The 24535-nt window shown below is 53.4% G+C and overlaps 1 protein-coding gene across 2 annotated transcripts in view; it reads right to left on the reverse strand.

The window, feature by feature from the left end:
* Positions 1-20399, reverse strand: part of Prdm11 (PR/SET domain 11) — a 72763-nt gene extending 52364 nt beyond the window's left edge. For both annotated transcript variants that reach the window (XM_029474362.1, XM_021156411.2), the window contains exon 1: positions 20051-20399. In XM_029474362.1, coding sequence (XP_029330222.1) covers positions 20051-20239 — 189 coding nt within the window. In that variant the 5' untranslated portion in view covers positions 20240-20399. The remainder of the gene's footprint in view (positions 1-20050) is intronic.
* Between the last annotated feature and the right edge of the window lie 4136 nt (positions 20400-24535).

A 24535-nucleotide genomic window follows, 5' to 3' on the forward strand; every position in this document is an offset into this window, starting at 1 on the left:
GGAGGTGGACATCAACCCCCAGTCTTCACATGTGCATCCCAGAGCACAGATGCATGTGTTACGTATCACACACACGCACACACACACATGCATGCACACACCATTCCTTATGCAGCTCTTCCACCTGGCAATGTCTGGCTTGGGCCTTTTCTATAAGCCAGGAATGGTGAGAAACACCATTTCCTTCATTCTGTAAATCAACCCAGGGGATGATGGAGAGAGACTGAGGAAGGCTCGGAGCCTTGATCTACAGCAGTCTGAAGCATAGACACTTAGGATCTGAAAAAAATAGTCTGAAGGAGACTGAGCCCTAGTCCTCTGGAGTCTGTGCTGAGCCTGGGAAGCCAGTGTGGGCAGCTGAGGCTGGAGAATCTGAGAACTGTTTGGTACTGGACACACTGGAAGGGGGGAATTCGATGGGCAAAGCTGGAGTGCTGGTCAGCAGATAGGAAAGCCAGCCCACCTCTTCACTGCCTGGAAGCTTCTCTCTCTCTCTCTCTCTCTCTCTCTCTCTCTCTCTCTCTCTCTCATTCAAGCCTCTACAGACAGGGTCACCGCTCTGAGCAGCTGTCACCCACCCTTGCTTTGCCCTGCCCCACTGCAGGTATGGGGCCCCTTCCAGCTAGGCTTGTTCCTGATGGCTCCAGCTCTCCATCTGGGCCTTGGAAACCAACTCAGATGCATGCTTTCTGGGTTGGGAGTTTGCACTGGGCACTCTACAGAGAGGGACCTGGTACCGGGGCCTCTTCAGGATGCACAGAACCTGGATGTGATACCTCACACCTTTACCCCAGATCTCGAACTCAAGGGCAGCTCCTGCTACATAGTGTGATCTGATCTCACACCATGAAACCAGGTAAAAGTTACATGTGGCCTTCAATCCCACCATTTCTCTCCTTCTCTCCGAGCTTCCCTAGGGTTTGGGAGCTCTGTAACATCAACACATCAGGCAGCTGTACTAAAGAAGGAAGCTACTCCTCCCCAGTGACTCTTCCTGATCTCAGCTACTCGCACATAGTAGCCTCCCCAGAGTGGCGCCCTACTGGGCACCCACAGTCAAGGCGAATTTATCACCATGGGGCCCCTTGCTTCAAACCCTGCACAGTGACCATCTCATGCAGAGCAGATTATACAGGACACCATCCCCATTTCCTGCGACCTTGTCACTCATGGTTCTTTCTCCCACTACCCCTAGCATAGCCCCAGGAGCCTGCCCTCCCTCCCACATGACTTTGCGGTGGCTATTTCCTCTGTAAGGAGTCCTCTGTCCAGCAGATGTGCATGGCTTGCCCCTCCCTCCAGGCTTCAACTGATGTCAAATCTCTGGGCATTCTACATTAACTAGTACCCCTTGCTCTTTCTCTCCTGCCTGCTGCACTTTCTGCCGACCATGCCATTATCCAACCAACGTGCACGGTATTTATTTATAAGATCGGCCCCGGTCTCTCTCCAACTAGAATGTAGACTCTAGGAAGTGAAGATGTTCATCTATTCTGTCCCTTGCTGTGTCCCCTGCAGCCAGAACAGGGCTTGGTGCAAAGTGGACACATGACAGGCTCTGGGATGCATGGCCTCCTCCATGGTGACAACAAGACCTGAAACAGAATGGCTGATGAGAAGAGCACTCCATTGTAGTGCGACTGGGGAGGCCAGTCTCTGGGCCTGTGAACATGGGCAGCATCTACTTGGTAAGGTTGCTGTGTGAAATGTACTCAGAGCTCAATGAGTTAAAAGTCCTTCAGGTCCTTCTTGCCAAGCCTGATGACTTGAGCTCAATCCCCAGGCATAACATAGTGGAAGGAGTGGACTGACTCAAGTTATCTTCTGACCTCCACACATACACCATGGCACGTGTGCACCCACACACACGCGTACACACACATAGACAAAGAAATCCATTTTCAAATACTAGATGCCATTGGTAGCACACACAGAATGGCTCTGGTACTCAGATGTACTCGCATGTACTGAGCGGCTCTGGGCAGCTGGTGAGGTGAGGTGAGAGGTGAGCTCGCTGGTTAAACAGAACCCTAGGCTCCACCCCTGACTTCCTGACCCATAGTCTGTCTAACATGCCTGGTTTAGGGGACTGTCCAAGTGCAAGCTCAAGATGGGGCAGGGCTACCCGCCTGAGTTCTGGGCATCCTTGCAACATCTCCACAGAGCATCTCTGGCCGTAAGGGCTTCCTGTTCTCTGGCCCTCAAACCATTTCTGCCGTGGGTCACACAGTAATAAAGTAGGTCAAGGGGACTTTGAGCATGTACCTGATGGCTTCCGGAAGACAGACATTGGCTTCTCTGTTTGCCATGGAAGGTGCTGAGCCCTCAACCCTGGGCTCTTCCCCTACGCAGCGACCCACTGTATGCTCATCACATTCTCCCCTGTGATTTGAGGGCAGGGTGATCTACCTGTCCTGCCTATGCAGTTATCTGCCATGCAGGGGGAGTCTACTGTGCGCTGAGCTGCTGACAATAAAGTTGTTCTGATCCTTTGTACTCCAGTACAGACACTATGATCCTGGTATTCTTCTATGACTCGTGTGTGTGTGTGTGTGTGTGTGTGTGTGTGTGTGTGTGTGTGAGGTAGTCATGTATAAACACCAGAGTAAGCAGTTTTTCCACGAAGGTGGAAGGGCTCACGTACAGACCCATGAGTTGGCAGAGATCCTGGCTTGGAGTGATGCAGACGGGCCCTGCCCTTTCGCAAGCACCTAGTGTACACATGATCTCACTCCTCACTGTTCCCTTCCTATGGGTGACAGGGCAGGAGCTCTGCTTCAAAAGGACAAGTGGCATGGGGAGGTACTGAAGCTTACAGATGAAGGAGACCAAGGGGGATGACGTTGGCTAATAAGCCTTCGCATGTATGGTGGCATGGGCACTACCACTCGTAATGTCTGCTTGCCACACCTGTGGGACAGACTGGGGTTGTGGGACTGCGCTGGTGGAACTGACAAGCTCAGAAGGAAGAGGCTCTGCAGAGCAGTGACACTGCCAGGAAGGTGACCTTCCTCACAGGCCTCCAGGAAGGAGGTGGGAGGGGGGACGCTCTAATGTGTCAATGCCCTGGCAGAGTGGGGTGACTTCTAAACCCAGTGGAAGGCACCCATTCCCTCCCTTGTGACCTGTCCTCCTGCAGTTCTGAATGCCAGCACTGTCCTACCTGCTGGGAATTCAGAGAACAGGGTTCCTGTCCTCATGGGTCAGCAGCTATGCCTGTGGGCACGCCTTAACGACCCTTATTTTTTCTGGCACCGACTGTCTGGTGTCTTGGGGACAGTTAGGTGTGTGTGACTGTGAAGACCAACCAGTCAGAGCCTGGATCAGCAATCCTCAGTGATTAGTGCACCTTCCTTCCTTCCTATTGCCTCAGGGTGGACAGGTAGGAAACCCAACCAATGGATGAAGAGGTGGAGTGTCCCAGGAGACCACCGCGAAGAGAAAAGGATGCAGAACAGCTGTGCCTGCTGCCAGGCTTGTGCCTCACCCCCACCCACAACCCCACCGCAGTGGCTGCCTGTGAGGAGAGCCAGTACAGAAGAAAGCAGAGAAGGCTGGAGAGTGTCCTGAAGACACTGTGCGAGCCCCTGGAGCCAATGCCGCCTGAAGCTCTCAGGATCCTCTTGGACCTCGAGCTCAGCCACATGCATTCCATTTTTGCATGACGGCTGAGTGTCTGGCAGGTGGTGATTCCATAAAGTCCACGACCTTGCAAACAGTTTTCCTTCGCTTTTCGGACAGAAGTTCTGAAAGGTTAAGTGGCTTGACCAAAGCTGCACAAGCAGCCATATGCAATCTTACCAGCTCAAAGCCTACCCTCTTGCTACTATTCCCAGGTGGCATGCCTGTAGGACAGGTGATGAACTGCAACTGAGAGAGGAAGGGATTCTGTCCAGGACAGGCCTTCCTGAGAGGATCCCACAAGATAATCACTGTCGAACCTGCTCCACCCTGAGGCAACAGGAAGGAAGGAAGTATATGTAGGTGGCACACTGGCAGTTGTTGCTATCTCAACTTTTCTTTCTGCCAGCTTTAAAGAAACAGAAGAACCCTCAGGAAAGCCTGGGCAGTCTGCTCTCTACAGTCAGACAGGCTGGTCACACTGTGCAGGTGGCTCCACACAGTGGCGGTGTGCTGGACGCAAGTGGGAGCCCTGCTCAGATGAGCCGGCCTCCCCAGCTCCGAAGGCAGGCAGCCAGGCAGCCAGCTTCTGTGTTTCCTGTGGTGGCCTCCGAGCTGGTGACCTGTGTGGCAGACTGAGGACATGTCCCAGGTGATGACCTGGGATGTATCCAGCTGCCAGCTCGACTTCCTCTGAACTGCTCCCTACCCTGAACCCCCACAGACTCTGAGCTCAAGTGGATGACATCTTGCGCTCCCAGAGGTACAGGAGGCCGGAAATGAGAGCACAGGCAGCCAGGTCCCTGCAAGGAGCAGCTCAAGTAGAATCGGGGAAGGCAAGGGGCAGAGGGAGATGCCCTGCTGTGATCAGAACTAGAGAAGCCTCCCATTGTCCCTTTATAAAATGAGATAAGTCGGGCTGGGCTTCTGTGAGCCTGGGACCTCTTCCACTTAGGCGCTGAGCCCCACTCTCCCAGTCTGTACAATGAGGCAACTGGGCTTCATTACCTGCCTGCTCTGGCTTTCTGTGACTACAATGCAGGGGTGGGATTGGGGGGGGGGCGCATCCAAAAACTCACAGCACTGGACCAGCAAGTGACAAACACCTTCCTATCAACCTCCTTACTCTACCACAGAAGCCAACATAAGCTATGGTCAAACAAACAAAGAAACAAAAAAACCTGATGGATTCCAGTCCTGGGATCCACTGCACCATTTATACCAAATCATGACAGCCCAGGGGCACCCCACACGGACACGGCATGCTAGCACCCAACTAGCAGAGTCCTTTCCATTTCTCTCACAGGTCCCCGAATGGGAAATGAACCATGAAAACCAAGAAGGTAAAATTAGTCTGCCCTGCCAAGGAGTAATTTATGCTGTGACCAGCCCCTGGAGGGAGGACTGTACATGGGCTTGGGTTGGCCTCTGGGGTTGGCAGAGGGCAGCCTGGCCATCTGGAGCCCCTGTCTCCGGGCTCTTCTATTTCTGGCCTCCGCTTCCTGGGCTGTTGGCACAGGCTCTAGAGTTTTCCTAAGTCCCTCCTTGTCCCCTCTCTGGCAGCAGACCTCCAGCAAGCAGACATGCCTGGGTTCCAGTGAGCTGCGCATCCTGCTGCCCTCAGAGTTCACAGGTGAGGGAGAGTCAGCTCCGAGAGGATACTTGGGCAACTACAGGGACGCAACTAAGCAGGATCTGAACCCAGCCCCCTGCTTTCCACGAGGTGGTATGCTTGCCCATGCTTGATCTCCAGCCCTCAGGTGAGTGTGACAAGGGGACACTGGTGGCCCTCATACCTACTATGTGTTTTCCAGTCTCAGGCTCTGAACAGCAAGCCCTCCATGTTCTATCCATTGGCGGGGGGGGGGGGGGGGGAGGTCCCTTACTAACCCAGGGAGTGGGGCTTACAAAAGGCCACAGAGCAAGTGTGAATACCATTGTAGAGATCCTGCTATTGGGCTATTTGTGCAGAGTTAACATAGCTGAGGGGCCTATGTGGCTGTGTCACTCATAGGACTGACCAGACCCAGTAGAGACCCTGGGTATAGCTCTCATCTAGGCAGCTGTTTCTATTTGTGGGACCCATGAGGAACACAGGAGCCACTGAAGGAGGGGTTCATCTGAAGGCGAGTGAGTCAGGTAAGTTACCAGACCTTCCTGAGCTGTGTTAGAGATACGCTCAGTGGAGGCTTGGGGGGGGGGGGGGGGGGGGGGGGGGGGGGAGTCAGGGGGGCATGCACTGTAGGCTGAAAGAGTTCAATGGCAACACAAGTGTCCTGTATGAAGGTGGGCACACTATCTGCCCTCAGTCCCTCTGGTCCCAGAGCACCAGTAACACCCACAGCCGCCCTTGCAGAGAGAATGTACTTCCACTCCAGGGGCTGGCAGCTGTGTGTGGGGGTGGGGGGTGGGGGTGTGTGGGTGTGGGTGTGGCCAGGTGGGAGAAGCATCCCCTCCTCCCTAGGATGTAGCTCCAATCAGCCCTGCTGCAGGTCTCCCAGAGTGAGCACAGCTGCTGTGGCTGGGGCCCTGGGTACAGCGCTTTCAAACTGCACTGCTGGGCCTCTTCCCATCAAAACTGGCGTGCAAAGAGTCCAAGTAACTCCCGCAAGACCCCCCCAGTCACCACTGCCTCCCAGAAAAGCCCTTATTCCACAGTCTGATGGCTCCCTTGCTCATACAGCCTGTGCTAGAAGACTGGGATGGGGCTAGCCAAGTTCACCTGTAACTCCAGCACTTGGGAGGCTGAGGCAAGAGAAGCCCTGTGAATCTGCGGCCAGTCTGGACTATACGGTGAGGTTTTCCCAGCTACACATGGGAACTAACAACAGCGGCCATCATGGGTTATTCTGAGGAGTAGCTGGCTCATCACAAGGCACTGAACATCATCTAGCCATAGGTAAGCACTCAGTACACGAGCAATGTGTGAAACCCTTGTACAAATCCCTCTGACACTATGCTCACAACCTTCACCCTGAGCAGGGCCAGGTCAGTACCTTCAGAATGAGGTGACAGCAGACCAGCAGGAGCCAGCAGCTAGAACAGAGGGGGCAGGCAGATGCCCTACTACCCACCAGCACCCTCTAGCCCACTAGTCTTTCAGAGACTTACTTTTCCCCGTTGAAAACTGGCCCAGTGATTGCTGTTCTGTGCTTCCCTGGGAGTCCCCAGTGTCCTCCCTCTAACAGGGCAGAGGACCTTGGAGCAGCGACTCTTCAGCTGGCCATTTCAACCACCAGGAGGGTGTATAGCTTGGTTCTGGGGAGGGCTGGGCTGGGGCCAGCCACACACTCCTCTGCTTTTAAAATGTAATCCCAGCTGTCTTCACTCGCTGACCACACGCCACTGCCCAGAGAGGCAAGGCTAAGCAGGCCGCCCGGCTGGCCACCCTCTGCCAAAATGATCACATTGGGTGGCCTTGTAAGAAAGGAGTGAATAGACAGCCAGATGGCCTGGCTACCACTCCCAGCCCTGCCAGTGGTCAACCATGTGGGTGGCTTTGAGACTGTCATTTAGGAATCTGTAACCTTGGTTTCTCTCCTCCTGGGCAACAGCCACAACCGGGGCACCTGTTTCACAAGGCAAGCTGGTCAGGCAGGGCAGACTCTGCTGCTTGCCAGGGCTGTAAGGAAGAGTCAGAAGCCATTCTCTCAACACGGAACCAGGAGAATGCTGTACTCCAAAGGCTGAGGCAAACCCTTGCCTGGGCCAACATGGTGCTAAGACACCCAGCTCCCAGGGGGCAAGTCTGGCCCCACGCTGCTTTCTTCTCTTGCCCACCACTCAGGCCAACAGAGATCAAATCCACAGCCACAACGGCCCCATTGAAGACCAATAAATGTGTCCACGGTGTGGGGTTACATTAGGTGCTATGCTCCTGGCCACCTCCTCAGAGCAAATGACCAGGACAGCCACTTTCCCTCTCTGCAGGCCCCAGTCCAGAACCTTCAGGGCCAAGCAGGGTAGAAATCTGATCACCCGTTGCATTCCCAGGCAGCAGTGTCCTCTGGGACACCCACTGACCGGGGAATGGAGGCGTCACAAAGGCGAGAGCCAACCCAGGCTGCTCACCAGGGACGTGGGCTCTGCGCCCAGTGAGGCGATGGTGAACGAAGGCAGAGGCGGGACCCCACTACAGGGACACTGCTGGCTGCCTACCCTTTGCCTGGCCAGCCCTCTGCACTCAAGGCTGTTCAATGACGCGAGTGCTGTTATTTCTGGTTCACAGTGGATATGGCCAAGCCACAGTTCTAGAAATGGTGGCTCTTGGAGGAACTGGGTCAGGATTTCAGCCTGGGCATTCTGATTCCAGAGGCTGCTGATCTTCTGGACACCCACCACCACCACCACCACCACCACCACCACCATGCCTCCCTGTGGCTCCCACTAGAACAAGGACAGCAGAGGAGACTGAAGGAGAGGAGACACGGAGGTCAAGGATGCAGATTTTCCATCCAGCTCAAAAGAAGTGAGCCTGGGATAACTGGCGTCCATGGGAAGTGTTTGGTTCTTCACCAACTCTTAACGGACACATTTTAAATATCGGATAATACATTTTTAAAGCACAGCAGGTTCCCATAACCCAACAAGAGCAACTCCAGAGAGACCCAAGGAAGCTCTGGAATAAAATTATAGCTAACCTCCATGTCTATCAGTAGGGGAATGGCTAAATAACAATGGCTTCCAAGTACTATGTATTAGTGTCTTTAGAAAGATGGTAGGTCTCCATGTGAAGACAGAGCCAGACTGGCTCTGATGGCTCAAGCCCATAATCTCAGTATTCAGAACACTGAGGCAGGAAGATCAACGAGCTGGAAGCCAGCCTGGGCTACATAGTAGAGAGGGGGGCTGGTGGGGGAGAGCAGGAAGACGGCCCAGTTGGGAAAGTGCTCGCTGTGCATAAGGACCAGAGTCCAAACCCTAGGGATGTAAAAATAAGTAAGGTGCACCAGTGAGTTCTTGAAATCCGCGGAGACAGAGAGTGTCCTGGGCTTGCTAGCCAGTCAGCCCAGCCAAATCAGAGAGCTCCAGGTTAGGTGTGAGAGAGAGAGACCCTGGCAGCCACGTGTCACAACGTGGAAAGTGACCGAGGAAAATATCCAGTACTGACCTCTGGTCTATAAATGCACCAGCACATGCATACACACACCCAGCACACGCACACGCACACGCGCACGCGCACGCGCACACGCACACGCACACCCTACAGAAAAGCCAGATTTTTCTAGGTAGAATGTTGAAAGTTAATGTACCCAATAGTCAATACTATAGGCAACTCTCGCTGTCTGTGTCCTACACACTCCGAGACTGAATCCAGAAAGAACTGTGCAGGACCACGGCTACTGTGATGCTAGCCTTGTGGAAGAGTCAGGAATGCCCCGTCTGCTAAGGAACGCCTTATTTGTCAACATTCCACTTTTACAGCAAATATATAGTTGTACGACCTTTATAGGGTTAAAACTCAGCACAACAAAATTTAAAAGACACAAAGATCTGCCTTGGGAAATGGTGATCCACCTCACCCCACAGCAATACAATCACCTACAACAAGGCTGGGAGCATCAGAGAGAAGTCTAATGCCCCATGGACAGGTGGATTGGGTGTCCCTGCCGAGCCTGGTTAGGGAAGCAGGGACCCAAGGCATTATCTACCCACATGTGGAGTCCTTTGAAAGCACTGTGCACACGATTAGACCCTGGGGAGGGGGAGGTTGGGTAATGGCGGTCCCATTGTGACTTAAGAAATGGCTTAGGCAGTCAGGTGAACAACCTGGCTACTGAGAGCGGCCCACCCTTCCCTACACCCCCCGCCCCGGCTTCCACAGTGACCTCAGCCTCCTTACCAGAGGCTGCCTAGCTCCTGCCCAGCTTCCGGGGTGCTCCAGGATAGAAGGTGCATCTGAGAGGAATGATTCAAAGGTGAAGTTCCAAAAGGAGAGAGGGGAAAGCAGACAAACATAGAAAGTGTTCATGGGCTAAGTACTTGATGGTGACACTGTACCCAGGCAAGGGTCCTAACTGTCCAGTGAACCCTAACCCCAAACAGACCGAACCCAGCTAAACCCCAGGTCAGGACCTGTAATAGTCAAATACTGATGAGATCACTACTTCAAGCCAACTCCAGTGTGGACAGAAGAGCCAGGAGGAGTAGACCTGAGCCTCAGCTCTGCCCTCAAGTACCCACACAAGACCCTACCATCTTCACTGAACTCTTGGGAGCCTCAGTTAGTCCATCTGCCAACTGGGTCAGTGGTGCAACTCCCAGGCTGGCTATGAATAAGTTAAGATCAGCTCACCCCTCTGTGAAAAACAGTGGTTCCAGTAACACAAGCTGTCACGGCCACACTATAGGGAGACCCAAGGCACCAAGAAAATAAACGGGCAACGACTGGGCTCCAAGACAGTTAGAATTGCTGGGTGTGGTGGCATGTACCTTTCTTTCTAGACAGAGGTAGGCAGATCCTTGTAAACTTGAGACCACCCTGATGACCACCCTAGAGAGTTTCAGAGCAACCAGGACTACATGGTTGGACCCTGTGTCAAAGCAATCAAAGCACAGACAAGAGAGGAGCGGGGAGTTGCTATTGGGGGATACTAAATGGTGCCTGAGGCAAACCAAGCCCCTGACTGAGCCCTGACTCCTGGGTGCAACCTAAGAGGATTACATTGGGGGACCCTGCCAAGCAGGCTTTGGATGTCCTTTGAGAAACAGGACATGAGACAGTCCTGCATGACATTAACCAGGGAAGCTGCCAGCTTCAGGGTGGGCAGGCAGCAGGGGGAAACCTGAGACCACCGACCTAGGATCTGCTCCCCCACCCCCTCACACACACACACACACACAGAGCGCCACTCTTCCAGTGCGACCAGAGCCACGTCGAAACCAAGGCACCTCAGTGACTCCAGGCTGGTTGGCCTGAAGCCCAAGCTGGGTCAGGTGAAGAAGGCCTGCCCTGCCCCACCCCATTCTGCAGGAGCACAGACTCCCCTGAACAGCAGCTGCCCAGCCTGCGGCTGCTGCAGGACCCAGCTGGTCTGGGAGTCTAACAGAGAGAGTGAGCCAGGGGCACCCTTAACGGGGCCCCAAGGAGAAGGGAGAGGCTGGTGCTAGTGGGAGGGGTGCTCTCACGACTCCCTCCTGGGCAGCCCCCCTCCTTGGGCTTGTGGCCACATGCAGGCCCAGGCACACCTTGGGTTCTTCCCAGAAACCAAGGGCAAGGTGGGTCCCTCAAGCTCAGAAAAGAGCCTGGGAGAAAGCTGAAGGAGTAACCTTGTCACACAAAGCTATGCTCCCTTGAAGTGGCACAGGCTGGGCCTAGCTTCCAGGTGTGGCAGAAATGCTGGCCTCAGACCTGGCCATCAGGAAATCAACATGGGAAACAACTGCAGGCCACTGTCCCTTCTGACCCCAGCTCTCCAGATGGTAGGCCACAAACTGGGGTAACCCCAATCTCTACAACAAGCCCCAGCATCCCTCCTCCGTGCATGAGCCCCACCAGGCCGCAAAGAACCTGGCCACTCTACTGGCTGCTCTCCAGGTCAGGCCCTGCAGCTATAGTGTTAGAGGTGGGGGGATGAAGCTTCACCCACAGCCAGCAACCACAAGCTCAGGACCAGATCAGCCTAGAAGGGCTGTGGCCCCACCCTAGGGGCCTTGCTGGCTCACTACCCCAGGACTGCCCCATAGAGTGGGCAGATAGCTCCTCCCTGGCTACTCACTCCACTGAGTGCAAGGACAGCCTCCCAGACAAGAGAAAAACAAGGACTGCACCCCAGGGTGGTCTTGTCCCTCCTCTAACCTTTCCAAGCCTCCTGCTGCAGGGACAGAAGTTCTCAACCTAAAATAAAAGCTCACTGCATCTCACCCCTACTAAGGAATGATCCAAGACCTCCTCAGTAGCTCCACGCAAGTTCTTCCAGTCTCTAGGGTCATCTCCTCCCCTCTCTCAAATGCCAAGACCTCTTGTCATTCAATGGCTCTCGGGCCTTCCCAATGCTTACCTACACATACCTGTTCTCAGTGCCCAAATGCCCTTCCCTCCCCTCTACAGACACACTTCTGCTTTTCCTGAGGGTTGCTCAGCTGCTCCCCTACCTCTAGGAAGTGAACCTGCACTCTCTTCCCCATTGCCAACGCCAATCTTCACACTCCCTGCCTTCACTTATAGTCAGGATGGGAGCCAGAAAGGCTCAAACTACCTGTGATTAAAAACAAAAACAAAACAAAACAAAAAAAAAACAAACAAAAAAACCCCAAAACAACAACAAAACCTCAACCACCTTGTTTCAGCTTCCAAACAGTGGCCCTTGGATGCGTTTGCAAACTACAGTGAAAATGGCAGGGGGACCTCCCGGTGCAGTAAGAGTTTCTTGAGTTTGTTCTCCAAATCCTGTGACATTCACTCCCTTGATGGATCTGTAGCAGAACAGTAACTCACAGCTGCTCACCTAGGGTAGAGGTCCACCCAGCATTCCCTGCGTGGCATGGGCCAGGCTGCTGTCACCCTTGCCTTCCAAGGAGAGCCATCCAGCAGTGTGCTTGAATTCCCAGACCCCAGGGAAATACTGGTCAACTATGTAATGGCAAAGTGTTAGGTAGATAGGTCCAACCACCCCACAACGCAGCTGCACTGTGCCAAGAGTCCTCCATGCCCCAGACTGGCCTGGGCTACGGTTCTTCATGGTCTATGTTTTCGCTTCACTACCCTGCACTCAGGGGTGAAACGGGAAAGCCACCAGTCACCCCGTACAAAGATCCTCAACCCAGCCACCACTAGCAGTGACCCAGAGTGGGTGATCTCGGCTTAGCCTTTCCTATCTGTGTGACTCTGGGTCACTTCTTCTTTGGGCTTCCATTTCACCTTTACAAACCAGATCCAATAACATCGGCACAGTGGGGCATCTGAGGCTGGCAGGGCTGTGCACACGCATGCGCCTCCTGCAGGCATGGCTGGTACTGGGGCTCAGTATTTCTTGGGAGGGATTAGTCCTGTTCTCTCATGCACTAAGTCACAAGTCTCTTCCCTTTCCTGAGTAAGGGGCTTCTCGCTCTTCATCACACCTTCTGGCTGGGACACTGAATCCTTGGCAAACACCAACCTCCCTGGCTTCTCTGACTTGCTTCCTGGAACCCTGCTAGTCTGCACAGGGGCTTTACAGGCACAAAGATACACAGGGACACATACAAGACCAGTCACCCTGACTCTGCTGGGGTTGTGAGGTCTGAGCCAGGTCACATCAATAGCTCCCCACCCTCCAGGTCACACCCTACCGCAGACCATGACAATGCTGGGTCCCATGCGCTGCCGTATGACAAACTCTCTCATAACAGGCCTCCTCCCTGTGGAACTGAGGGTCTACTCAGCCTCTTTTGTACCCCAAGCCAGCCACTCCATCACCGAGGGAAGCTGGCAGTGGGACCCTTTCTTAGCCCTCATCCTTTCCCTCTAGGAATGTTCTAGAAAGCGGGAGATAACAGTCTGGGAGCTCTGGGATTGTGTGTGGGGTGAGGGTGGGTGGCTCCACATCTACCTTCTCAGATATGACCACACCAGCTCAGCTCAAGGTTAAGTCACACCACATACCACCCGTGGCCTGCTCTCCTGTGCTGACAACCCTTTCCTGAGTATGGACACTGGTTACTACAAATACATCCAGGAGAGAGGACCTTGGGCACAGAGGAAGGCTGGATTTGGAGTCTGGCCTCTTGAAAGCAAATGATTCCTATAAGGTCTGTTCTGCTCTCTGAGCCTCAGTGTACTGGGTGGTTTTGTGTGTCAACTTGACACACAGGCTGGAGTTATCACAGAGAAAGGAGCCTCCCTTGAGAAAATGCTTCCATGAGATCCAGCTGTAAGGCATTTTCTCAATTAGTGATCAAGGGGGGAGGGCCCCTTGTGGGTGGTGCCATTCCTGGGCTGGCAGTCTTGGGTTCTATAAGAAAACAAGCTGAGCAAGCCAGAGGAAGCAAGCCAGTAAGTAACATCCCTCCATGGACTCTGCATCAGCTCCTGCTTCCTGACCTGCTTGAGTTCCAGTCCTGACTTCCTTGGTGATGAACAGCAATGTGGAAGTGTCAGCTGAATAAACCCTTTCCTCCCCAACTTGCTTCCTGGTCATGATGTTTTGTGCAGGAATAGAACCCCTGACTAAGACATTAGTTTCTTCAATGGCACAATGGGGTGTTGTGTGGGGTAGCCAGCCTGCCTTGGGACTTTGGATAAATGTTTTGGGAAAAGGCAGAACCTGGAAGAGAATGCTGGGTTTCCTTCTGTGTCAGAGGGGAGAGAAAGTTCCACAGGCCACAGAGAGCTCCAGAGGTTCAGGTGTCTCAGTGAGAGACAGAACCCAGCCCTCCACTGCCACTCTACTCTGAAGCTGATGCCAGGATGCAGAATGCCAGCTGCCCATGTCTGCTCCCCTCCTCCATCATCACTTCATCTGAGACTCTGGGTCTAGCCAAATGTGACTCCATGTTCTGACTCTGAGGTTCCCAAGGTGGAAAAAGGTCCTGACAACATCTGTGCCAAGACCGTACCTATCAAATCCGTTTTAAAGCACCAAAGACGCCTGCTGGGAATTATTAGATAAGACATAAAGTAGCTCTCCTTTGTGATGTAGCTTTCACGGGATGACTGGGAAGAGTCTAAGCTGTGTGCCCTACAGCTGGTCAATCAACCTCTCTGAGCCCAGGTTCCATAAATGGATGTGTCAAGGACCATGGTACTTAACATGTTCCTTCCAGCAGCCGACCCCTCCTGGGGAGCAGTGTCTTCAATTTGGTACCAACAATATAGAGGGACTTTTTTTTTTCACAGAATATGAGGCGGGACTGACACCCTTATCTCTGTGGCCAGAGAAGGACACTGGAGCCAGACAGGCCTCAAGCAGCATCCAGTGTGTGGAATGAGTGCCCGAGGGGTGGCCTCTGCCCATCTCTTTTCCGGTACGTTGTCCTTGGTAAGGAATGCAAGATTGTGTCCATGCCCAGGACACGCTTCCCTGGTGCACAGAGGAAGGTGGCACAGGTCCTCTGCAGGGCACAGTGCCAACCCCACCAACCTGGTCTCTTCCCAACTTCCCACTCCCTGCCGGGCCCCAGACCCAAGTCCTCCCAAACCAAACAACGAACACTAGGATTCTCTGCCCACCGGAGCTGAGCCTTTACCTGTCCACTCCAACCTGCAATCATCTCTTCTGCTGGCTTCCCCCTCGTTCCCTATTACTTCTGCAACCACTTCTGTGCAGCCTGTGCACTCTTGACCAAGGATCTGGTCACTGTGTCTCATAAAATCTCTCGGGGGCTCCCTGTAGCCCACCAGTGCGCAAACTCCTTCTTGGCCAGCACAACTATTCCAGCCTAGCTGGCAACTGGGGATCAGGGTAAGGCAGGAGCCAGGTGACCCAGCTTCAAGTCCCAGCTGCACAGTTTACCAACAGTGAAGCCCCTCCCCCTTGCTGAGCCTCAAACCCTAGGCCAGGGAAACACAGACAAGGGGACCGTGCAGAGAAAGCAGGCTGTGAATGGTGAACGCTCCCCATTCGTTCACAACTTCATACAGCTTCCAGGCCACAATCACGTAAAACCCTACACTGTTCACAGGGGTGAACCAAGTGCCAGATACAGGGCTAAGAACAGCGAGGGAGAGAAAAACAAAACATGTAAGGAAGGCGTAAGATCTGTCATAAAGAGAGAAAGCAGGAAGCTGAGACAGGGAGTCGTGCAGGCTGCGATTCTAAACAGGAAAGTGTTCCAGAAGGCAGTAGTTTTGGCAGCCCTGCTGCTGAAGACGGAGCCAGTCCAGAGCCAACTGGGAGCAGTACTCTAGGGAGCCCATGCCCGAGGGCAGGACCAGGACACTGTGCTCTGATATCCATCCCACCCTCCTGCACCAACCCTCACCAACCACAGACCATCTTTCCAAGGCTGCCCGCCAGCCCTGACCCACTCAGATGCCTCTCTTCTTTCTCTCTCTTCCTCTGCATCCAGCCCATCCTTCAAAGCCCATCCTGAAGGTGTCCTCCACTGAGGAGACTGCTCCTTGAGTGGAATCGACAGCTCTCCCCTTCCCCATCAACTGTAACCCTACGACCACCTTTCCTGGTACCTAGCTGAGCGTGGGTCTGTGAGCTGTGTAAGACAAGAGCTGGGTGGCCCCAAGCCTGGCACGGCAAGAATACATAAGCTTCAGGTAGGAACAAAGGGCAGGATGACACCCAGGCCCAGACTTCCCCTTCTGCAATCCTTTTTTGGGGTGCTGGGCTGAGGGATATCACTAGTGTAGGTACACTGTGTATGTGAACATCAGCCCCCTTGGTATCAGCAGTTACAAATCTGCAATAGGAAATAGGCTTTTTAAAAATAACAACACACATTTTTTTTCTTTCTTCTGGCTTTTTTTTTTTCTTTCTTCAAGGCTTGTTTTTCGCCATGGCCTCTGGGCCAGCTGCCGAGAAGCCCCTCCCTCCCTGGCCCCACTCTGAGAACATGAGGCTCTGGGGCCTCCAAGGACTTGCAGGCTCCAGCCAGAGGTGGAGGTTACCAGCCAGCTTCATTCCCTCAAGCCCCACTCCCAGGTACTCCTGGGCCAGGCACTCCTCTGCTCAAAAGTCTATATTAGAGGGGTGTCCAGAAGGGTCACTCACCCCACACAACACTTTCATAGAGCTTGCTCTGTGATATACCCTTTCCACCCTCTCACACCCCCACACACTCACCAGCCACTGCCTCTCCAAGGCTGGCCACAGGTCCCTTCTCCACAATGATGCCTCCCCCTTCCCCTGTCTCCGTGTGTGTGTGTGTGTGTGTGTGTGTGTGTGTGTGTGTATCTTTAATGAGACTTCTTCCAGACTGTCTTACCATGTGATCTCCCCTGTCACATCTCCCTCCACGGTGCTATCCAGCACAATGAAACACTCCAAGGCATCTCCCTGGAGCTGGAGCCATGCTGTTTGGACCTTCAGATTCCAAAACTGTTACTAAATGAATGCCCTTGCCTCAGACAGTAAATGGCCTCAGGTGTTACACAGTCTTGAGAAACTGACTTATACAGGACAGAGCTGCTTAGTGCCCAACAGGTGTAAGCCCTCGGGGACACTAGCTGATATCACCATCATCCTTTCTCACCCTTGCACTGAATCACCCCTTATGTCAACAGAGATCTCGGGGCCTCCCATCTCATCCTCTATCTCTCCTGGAATTGCCTATCATAGTTCTCTGGAGCTCAGCACCGCTGGGTCCAGACACCTGCAAGGACCAAGAGCTTAGCATCTGCCCTCGACCAGTGACTTACTGCTGCACCTGAAACCTTCCTGCTGGGACTGCAGCTCAGGGAGGCTCGGGGCACACTGCCTGTCCTCATTCAGGGCCAAGTACTCACAGAGGCCATTCACCCAGCAGCTCTCAGACACAAGCCTCTTACCTGAAACAGGACCCATGGTCTGGTGACGATGAAAGATCATCACCAAGTAACAACAGGAATCCAAGGAGACAAGGATGAGACCAGAAACACCTGTAACCCAAGTTTAGCCTAACCCAGAAAGGCTTCCTGGAGGAGGTGACATAAGCTACCCTGTAAGAATAAGCCAACCTGGGTCTCAGTGGTTTCAAACAACAAAGGTCTATCTCTCAGTTGTACTGCACGTTTATGGTGGACCACCAAGGTACACTGCTCATGGAATGATACAGAAGCAGTTCCAATCCTGCTATCAGATGCCACACCACCAAGAAGGAGATCTTAGGAGAGTCTTGCATTGACAGCTAACTGCTCTGAGCCACAAGCAACACATGTCTGTGGGTCCCAGACTCACTAGCTAGTCACATGGCCTTGACCTAGAATAAGGGGACTGAAGGCAACCCTGTGGTGTACCTGGAGTTGCTGGAAATATTTTTAGGAGGGCAATAAAGACCACCAGACATGGGGGCTGCAGAGATGGCTCAATGGTTAAGAGCACTGACTGCTCTTCCAGAGGTCCTGAGTTCAATTTCTAGCAACCACATGGTGGCTCACAACCATCTGTCATGGGATCCCATGCCCTCTTCCAGTGTTGAGTGATTGTGTGCTCACATAATAAATCTAAAAACAAAAACAAAAACAAAAAAATAAAGGCCAGCAGACATTTCCACACCACTCTGCTCCTCACTGTCTTTCATTCATTCATAAATCCTAGGTCAGGATCCAAGAGAGGCTGGCCAGGGCAGGCTGGGCTGGGCTGGGCAACAGAGAGGTGGGAAGGGCAGGAGATGAGGCTGAAGAAAAGGGAGAGTCATGTTATAGGCTTTACAGTTAGCAACAATTTGATCCTTTATCAGAAGTGCACCAGGCAGACTGGAGCGGGAGCGGGAGCAGGAACTAGGGAGACTGAGGTGACCCCAATTGTACCACGGGGACCAGGGCAAGAGCAGGTGCCTTATCTCAGACCCTAGCAGTTGTCCTGGAAACAGGCAGTACTGTTCCCCAATGTGCTAGTGGGGAGAAATTAGGAAGCCAGGATGGGTTGGATTCACTAAAGAGAGCTCCCTGGGCTTGGAGATGGGTGGACTGACTAGATGAGGCAGGCAGAGACACACTGAGATCAACCCTGGAGGAAGCTTATGGAGGAAGGCCAAGTGAGAGACCACAAAGGCAGCATAACTCCAACCCCCCAACTCCTCCTCCAATAGTCTTTGTCTCTTTCAGGCTTTCTGATAACCCCACATTGAATCTAGGTGAAGAGTAAGCCAGATGAAGGACTCTCATCAGACACCTCGGAGAACCAACCTAAGAAACATTTGGACCAGAAAGCTCCAGGCTGGGGGTGATGGCCGTGATGAAAGATTAAGGGCTCCTGGGACAAGTGCTCCTCATTCTTGAGACGGATACTCAGAAGGTACCATACCCTGAGAGCACCTGCTCCTTAGGGGCACTGTCAGTTAGGGGCTGGGTGGGGCAGGCTGGGGTCTGGCAATTATGATACCCAAGATGGATCACAGAGCATCGCCCAGGATCAAAGCTCTAGATTCTGAAACCAGGAGCCTGACCCTGAGCCAGGTACTTAATTGATCCTATCTCAATGCTCTCCCAGCTGACTCCCACACAGGTTGTACTGAACACACTGCAGGGAAGGAGAACCCCCTTGAAGAGATCAACTACAGCCCTGCAAAATCCAAAGCCCCGTGGGAAGGATCCTGAAGATGTCCTTTCAAAGAAACTAAATAAACCAGGGGGTCTGGGCCATGTGCCCAGAAGGTTCCCAGCAGAGACCATACTCTGCTCCCCAGGGATGAGGGGGATATGGAACTTCTGACCCATACACCCTACACCATCAACCAAGACCTAGGAAAGTCCCTGCCTTCCTCTTCGGGAGACAGGGGCGCCACGGGAATCACACTTCATGGAAAACTATTCTGCTTCAGATAGACAAAACTCCCAAAGTTTCTAGGGTTCCCAAGATGAAAAGAAGGTTCCCTTCACTGCTCGCAGTCCCCACGCACAAAGGACTGGGCGTGCTTCTTTCTGATCACTCTTAATCACAGACCACGGCTGTCCTCCACAGGAAGCCATGGTCAAAAAAAAAAAAAAAACAAAACAAAAAACAAAAAACAACAACAACAACAACAAAAGACAGACTTTCCTCCTCTAGGTCACCAACTGATTCTAAGGGTCTGAGCTCCTACTCAGATGGGCTCAAGACACCAGCAACTTTTTGCCGTATTAGCCCAAGGCTGCTCGGTAGTCCCTGCAGCGACTTGCCTAGGGCACGCTGGCCTTGACAGAGGAAGGTCATTGGCCACCAAGTTTCTGCAGTTTCTGCATTACATAGTACCTTGGGGACCGGGAATGAGGAGGTGGGGGGTGGAGACGACACTCAGGGGCGAATTCCCGAAGAGTCCGTGCCACAACCAAGACTTAAAATAGATAAAAGGCACGCCCTCCCTCTGCCGCCCCAGGCCCGCGGCAGGTCACAGAGAGGCATGCGGTCCCTAAGCCCCCCAGCCCGGCCCCGAATCACCGACGACCCGGTCCCTGCAACTAGGCCAGCGGCTGCATCCCGCCCTCGCCCCGCCCTGCCCCCTGTCTACGCGTTCTCTTTGCGAACGCCGGGCCCGAGCAGCCGCTCCCATTGGCCGGCGGCCGCGTCCGTCAGCGCGCGGCGGAGCCGAGGAAAAGGCTACAGTGGAACAAGGCGGGCGAGTGCGCGGAGGAAGGAGGCGGAGGCTGGGCCGCCCGAGGCCCGCGTCGGGCGGTGGCGACGACCTGCGGGCCCGGGCCACCTTGAGACCCGCCCCGCTTCCGGTGCTCCGGCCCGTGCCCCGTCGCCCGCCTGCGCCCCCGCTCCCCAGTGTCCCCGCGCGCTCTTCGCCGCGGCCCCCGCGCCGGTTGGCGAGCCGCCCAGCGTCTTCCGAAGCCATGTTCACGTTCATGGCCACGGTGGCCACCGGGCCCACTCACCTTCGCGGGCTCCCACGCGGGGCGGCGAGCCGGGCCGGGGCCGGGGCGGCGGGACGCGGCGGGACGGGGCGGCCGCGCGCGGGGTCCCCGGCCGGGCAAAGTTTCAGCGCCAGCGGCAGCGCGGCGGCGACTCGCTGCTGCTCTCCTCCCCTGCTTTGACCACCATCTTATTAGTACAGGAAATGACATGGAAAACGGAAGAAAGCGGCGTTTGGGGCAGACGCGGACCCCCCAATTCAGGGGGCCGGAGCCGGGCCTCGCTGAGCCCCGCGTCCCCCGAGCCGGCCCCGCGCGGGAGCTCGCGCGTCCCCGCCGCGCGCCCCACGGGGAGGGCGACGCTGCGGAGGAGGAGCGGGCTGCGCCAACTTTGCGCCTGGGATACTTTCGGGGGGTCGTGCTGGAAAGTTGTAGCGTTTGCGCAAGCCCATCCGAGGGTGCCTCCTGGCTCTGCCCAGCTTCGACGCTGTCGGTCTACAACCCAATAAATAGTCAGAGGGCAATAAATGCGTTTATAATTTTAACCCTTACAGGGTCCTCTTCCGGGCCCCTTTAACCCTTTGGGTGCTCAGCAGTTTGGAAGTATCAACTGAAGTTGGGTAACATGCGTCCCATAGAACACCAAGGGAAAAGGGTCCTGGGGCCTGTGAGAAAAATTAACTATTTACGCGGGGCTTAAAGGGTGAGTCTTGCTGTTCAGATCAAAGTACAGTACCAAATCAGAATACAAAGCTGGGATGGACTGTGTCCTAACTTAACTTGCCTGGTGCCTCATTGTATCCATCTGCAAAATGGCACCCAGCAAGAAAGATATTGAAGGGATGTAGTGAGGCTGGGGTGTTTAAAGGAAGTGTGAGTGGTCAGCGGGAACCAGAACAACCCTACCCCAAGCAAGCCCTTCTTTGTAATGACCCCAAGGGGATGCTGCTGCAGGGTGGGTTCCCTGGACGAAGGAGGGCCTCACCTTAGGCTGGAAGTTGCCAAAAAGGATTCTACCTGAGTAAGAGATCTTGGAAGGCCTGCCCAGTGCCAGGTAGTCCAGGAAGGTCCAGATAGTCCCAAGAAGGTGTCACCTCAGGGGAGCCGATTACCCAGGGAAAGGAGCTTCCACCAGGGCGATCCCAGAGGGCTTTCCAAGGTCAAGTACTCCTGAGGATGCTTTGCTTAGGAGACCCGATGGGGGCTGGGACAGGAGGCAACTTCTCTTATTTCTCTTGACCTTGGTAACATAAACGCTTCTTCGGCTCCCTTGTCTGTCACTTGCAGTATGACCTTGAGTGTCTGTAGCTATGACCCTGTTTCCTCTTCTTGCAAAGCTGTAAAGGTCCAGCTGCCAGCTCTAGGGTGAGCCCCGAGGGTGTATGTAAAGAGCCCAGAAGCAGCAGTAATGCTATGGAAACGGCTAGGTGCTTGCTGTGTGTCCACAACTGTAGCTTTCTGAAGCACCGGGTCGTGTGTGGGATATGGACGAAGACCTGGATCTGTGTATCCCATTGTGGCTCCAGCCTAGTCAGAAGTCTGTAGGACTACCTCAGGTTCTAACTAACACCTGGGAGAGGGCAGGCTCACGAAGAGAGGCTGAGGAATTGGCCACTTGTCCCCTATGAGGGGAAGAGACCATACATGAAACAATATCAGAGGTGGGCCAGGAATCCACAGGACCACATGCTAGGAAGGCAAGCAGTGAAGACCCAAGTGCCCAGGGGTTGGCACAGGGCCTGCAGTGACTAGTGCCTGCTGCAGAGAGTGGATGGGACGAAGAACCTGAGACAGACCACAAAGAGGCACAGGAAAAGAAGGGTATGGCCATGGCCCGAAGGATGAGCAGGCCTTGGAGACTAGTTTTCTCCGGTCTGAACCATTTGGCAGGGCTCGTGGGACCCCCCTAGAGACATGTGGCCAAGGCAAGGTCAGTGTGTGTCTCAAGCTTGCCTCTGGCTAAGTTGGGCCGGAACCCCAGAAATGTGGGTGGGAGGGTGCTCCCTGGAATTCCCTGAGGACCTCAGGATGGGAGCTAAAGTCAGTAGGTGCATGGCATCCACGCACACACATCCTGTGCTTTGCCACTAACCTGTTTCCCTTCCAGTCTTCCAAAGCAAGTATCGCTTTTTTTTTACCAAGAGGCAACATGCTCAGAGATGTTCAACATGCCAGAAGTCACACAGCTAGTTAGGGGCATGGGGAGACCCAAGCCGGCCTGCCTCCCTCCATCAGACAATGTCTTCTCTGCCACTTCCAGTTAGCTGCCCTTTCCCACAAAGCAACTAAGGATTTCCGCTGCTTTCTTCTACAAATACTGCACACACAGAGTTTACCAGTGTGTTGTGAAAGGAAGCCAGGTTCCTCTCTTGCCTCTCCTTGCAAAACTGTCCCCACGAAGTCATCGAGTTGTGACTTATGAATAGTCTTAGCTCTTCAGGAGGAAAACTCCATGTGAGATCTTCAGGAGGAAAACTCCATGTGAGATCCATGAATAGTTAGATATCCATCCAGGAAAGCCAGTGCTACAGAGAGAGACCCTGTCTTATAAATAGATAAATAAATAAATAAATAAATAAATAAATAAATAAATAAATAAATGAATAAATACTAGTAAATTTTAAAAATAAGGATACCCAAACAAAACTGTCACCCAGTGAGCTGTATGATGGGTGCCCCCAGGTCCCTGGAGAGTCTTTTTGATACTTACTATAAGACAAGCATATTATTTATCCCATCAATTGATGATATCTCTCACATCCTCAAGGGAGAAATTTGACTCAGGATTTATTGCCTGGAAAATCTAAAACTGGAACAAATTACATCTCCCCTGAGGAACCAGCAGGCGTCTTCCTTGCTAATGAGAGGAACTCTGTAACCGATCAGGCTTCCCTTTTTACTCGGGCTGCCAGGAAGCTCAGAGCCAAATTCCAAATTCATTCCCAACAGCATTGGCAGTTGCTTCCTTCTCATTTCTGTTTCCCCACATCTAATCCTACTGGCCAAGCCTTGTCTTCTCTGCCTTTCATTAAAAAAATGTCTCCCTTTGTTAATGGCAAGACATAAATCTTTCCGATGACTCTGCTTTTGGAAGAGTTGCTGAAGTGACCCGGATCCCATGGGCCGTCTTCCTGGCCAGCACGGTTCCACTCTTGCCCACTTGCCCAACAGCTGAGGGATCTCTCTTGGAAGGAAAGAGGGACTGGCTTAAGACCAAGGGATTGCTCACACAGCTGCCGGCAAAGGCTAAGATCAAAGGGGTCAGGTCCTCTTGCTCTTCTGTAAGCTACTGACAGGCAACTCGCCTGACTCCTGCTAGGTCCCCAGGAGCACAAACCACATCCCCAACTCAACACCCCAAGTGTCCCTTAAGAATCCATTCCACTGAGCAATGCAAAAGACAGCCCCTTCCCTCTGGAGGAGCCATGGTCAATGGATTTCTATTGTGTGACAAGCAAGGAGAGGCAACAGGGTTCAGGTGGGAGATGGGGGTGGGGGGGCCCAAGCACTGCCGACTATCTTTAGACCGGGGACAAGCTCTCTGAGGAAGTGACACTTTGGGGCATGGGGGATGTGCTAGGTGGATACATCAGTCTTGCCAAGAGAAGAACGGCAGAGTCTCTGCAGGGCACACATCCCCTGTGAAGACACTGTGGCAGGGAGGAGGACACAGTATGGGAGCAAGTGGCAAAGATGAGGAAGGTGGCAGTGGGGTCCAAGCCCAGCCTCCCCAGTGAGATCTGTGTGAAGAGCAGAAGCCGCTGAACCCCTCTCCTGGCTTGAAGTTCTGCTAAACAAGTTAGTCTGGTACCTTTAAATTCAACTTCATTCAGGTTCTGGGAGCTGGAGGGCTGGGTCAGAATGAAGCCAGATTATGTGGACAAAACATCACACAAATGTCCTCTTACTGGTTCCTGACAGAGGTCTTGTCAGAAACCCTTTGAGCTGGCCCCCACAGTCCACATTTCTTGTCTTCCCAGCTCCCAACAGAATTGCCCATTAATCTCTGTGTCCAGTATTCAAGAGCTTTTCTAGCCCAAGGTTCCAAAGTTCCGATTCTTCTGTAAGTTTCAGCCACAGAACAGTTCCAGTGGTCTAAGAAACGCATGAGCAGGCTTATCCAGCAACGGCCCCAGTTCCCGGTACCAATTTCTGTCCTGTATCTTTTCCTGTTGCTGTACTGAATTACTCTGGCAAAAGTACCTTAATAGAGAAAGGATTTATTCTGCTCACAGTTCTCGTTCTGCCCCTCAGCCCGGCCTGGTGATAGCTCAAAAGAACTGTGCTATGCTCCCGGTAAAGCTACTGAAGCAGGCTGGATAACTGGGCAGCATCTGATCCCTCTTCCGACCCCGTAATTGGAGAGTCACTTCCTTCTGCCTCCTGGGACTTGCTGTAAAAATGTTCTAAAGGTTGCAGACAAACAGTGTAGTATGTATGGATCATTTTCAACACACCCTTTTGTCTCACAACACACCATGAACATCTTTTCAAGCCCTTTTTACAACT

The sequence above is a fragment of the Mus caroli genome, chromosome 2 (genome assembly GCF_900094665.2).
Source record: "Mus caroli chromosome 2, CAROLI_EIJ_v1.1, whole genome shotgun sequence".
Taxonomy (NCBI): Eukaryota; Metazoa; Chordata; class Mammalia; order Rodentia; family Muridae; genus Mus; species Mus caroli.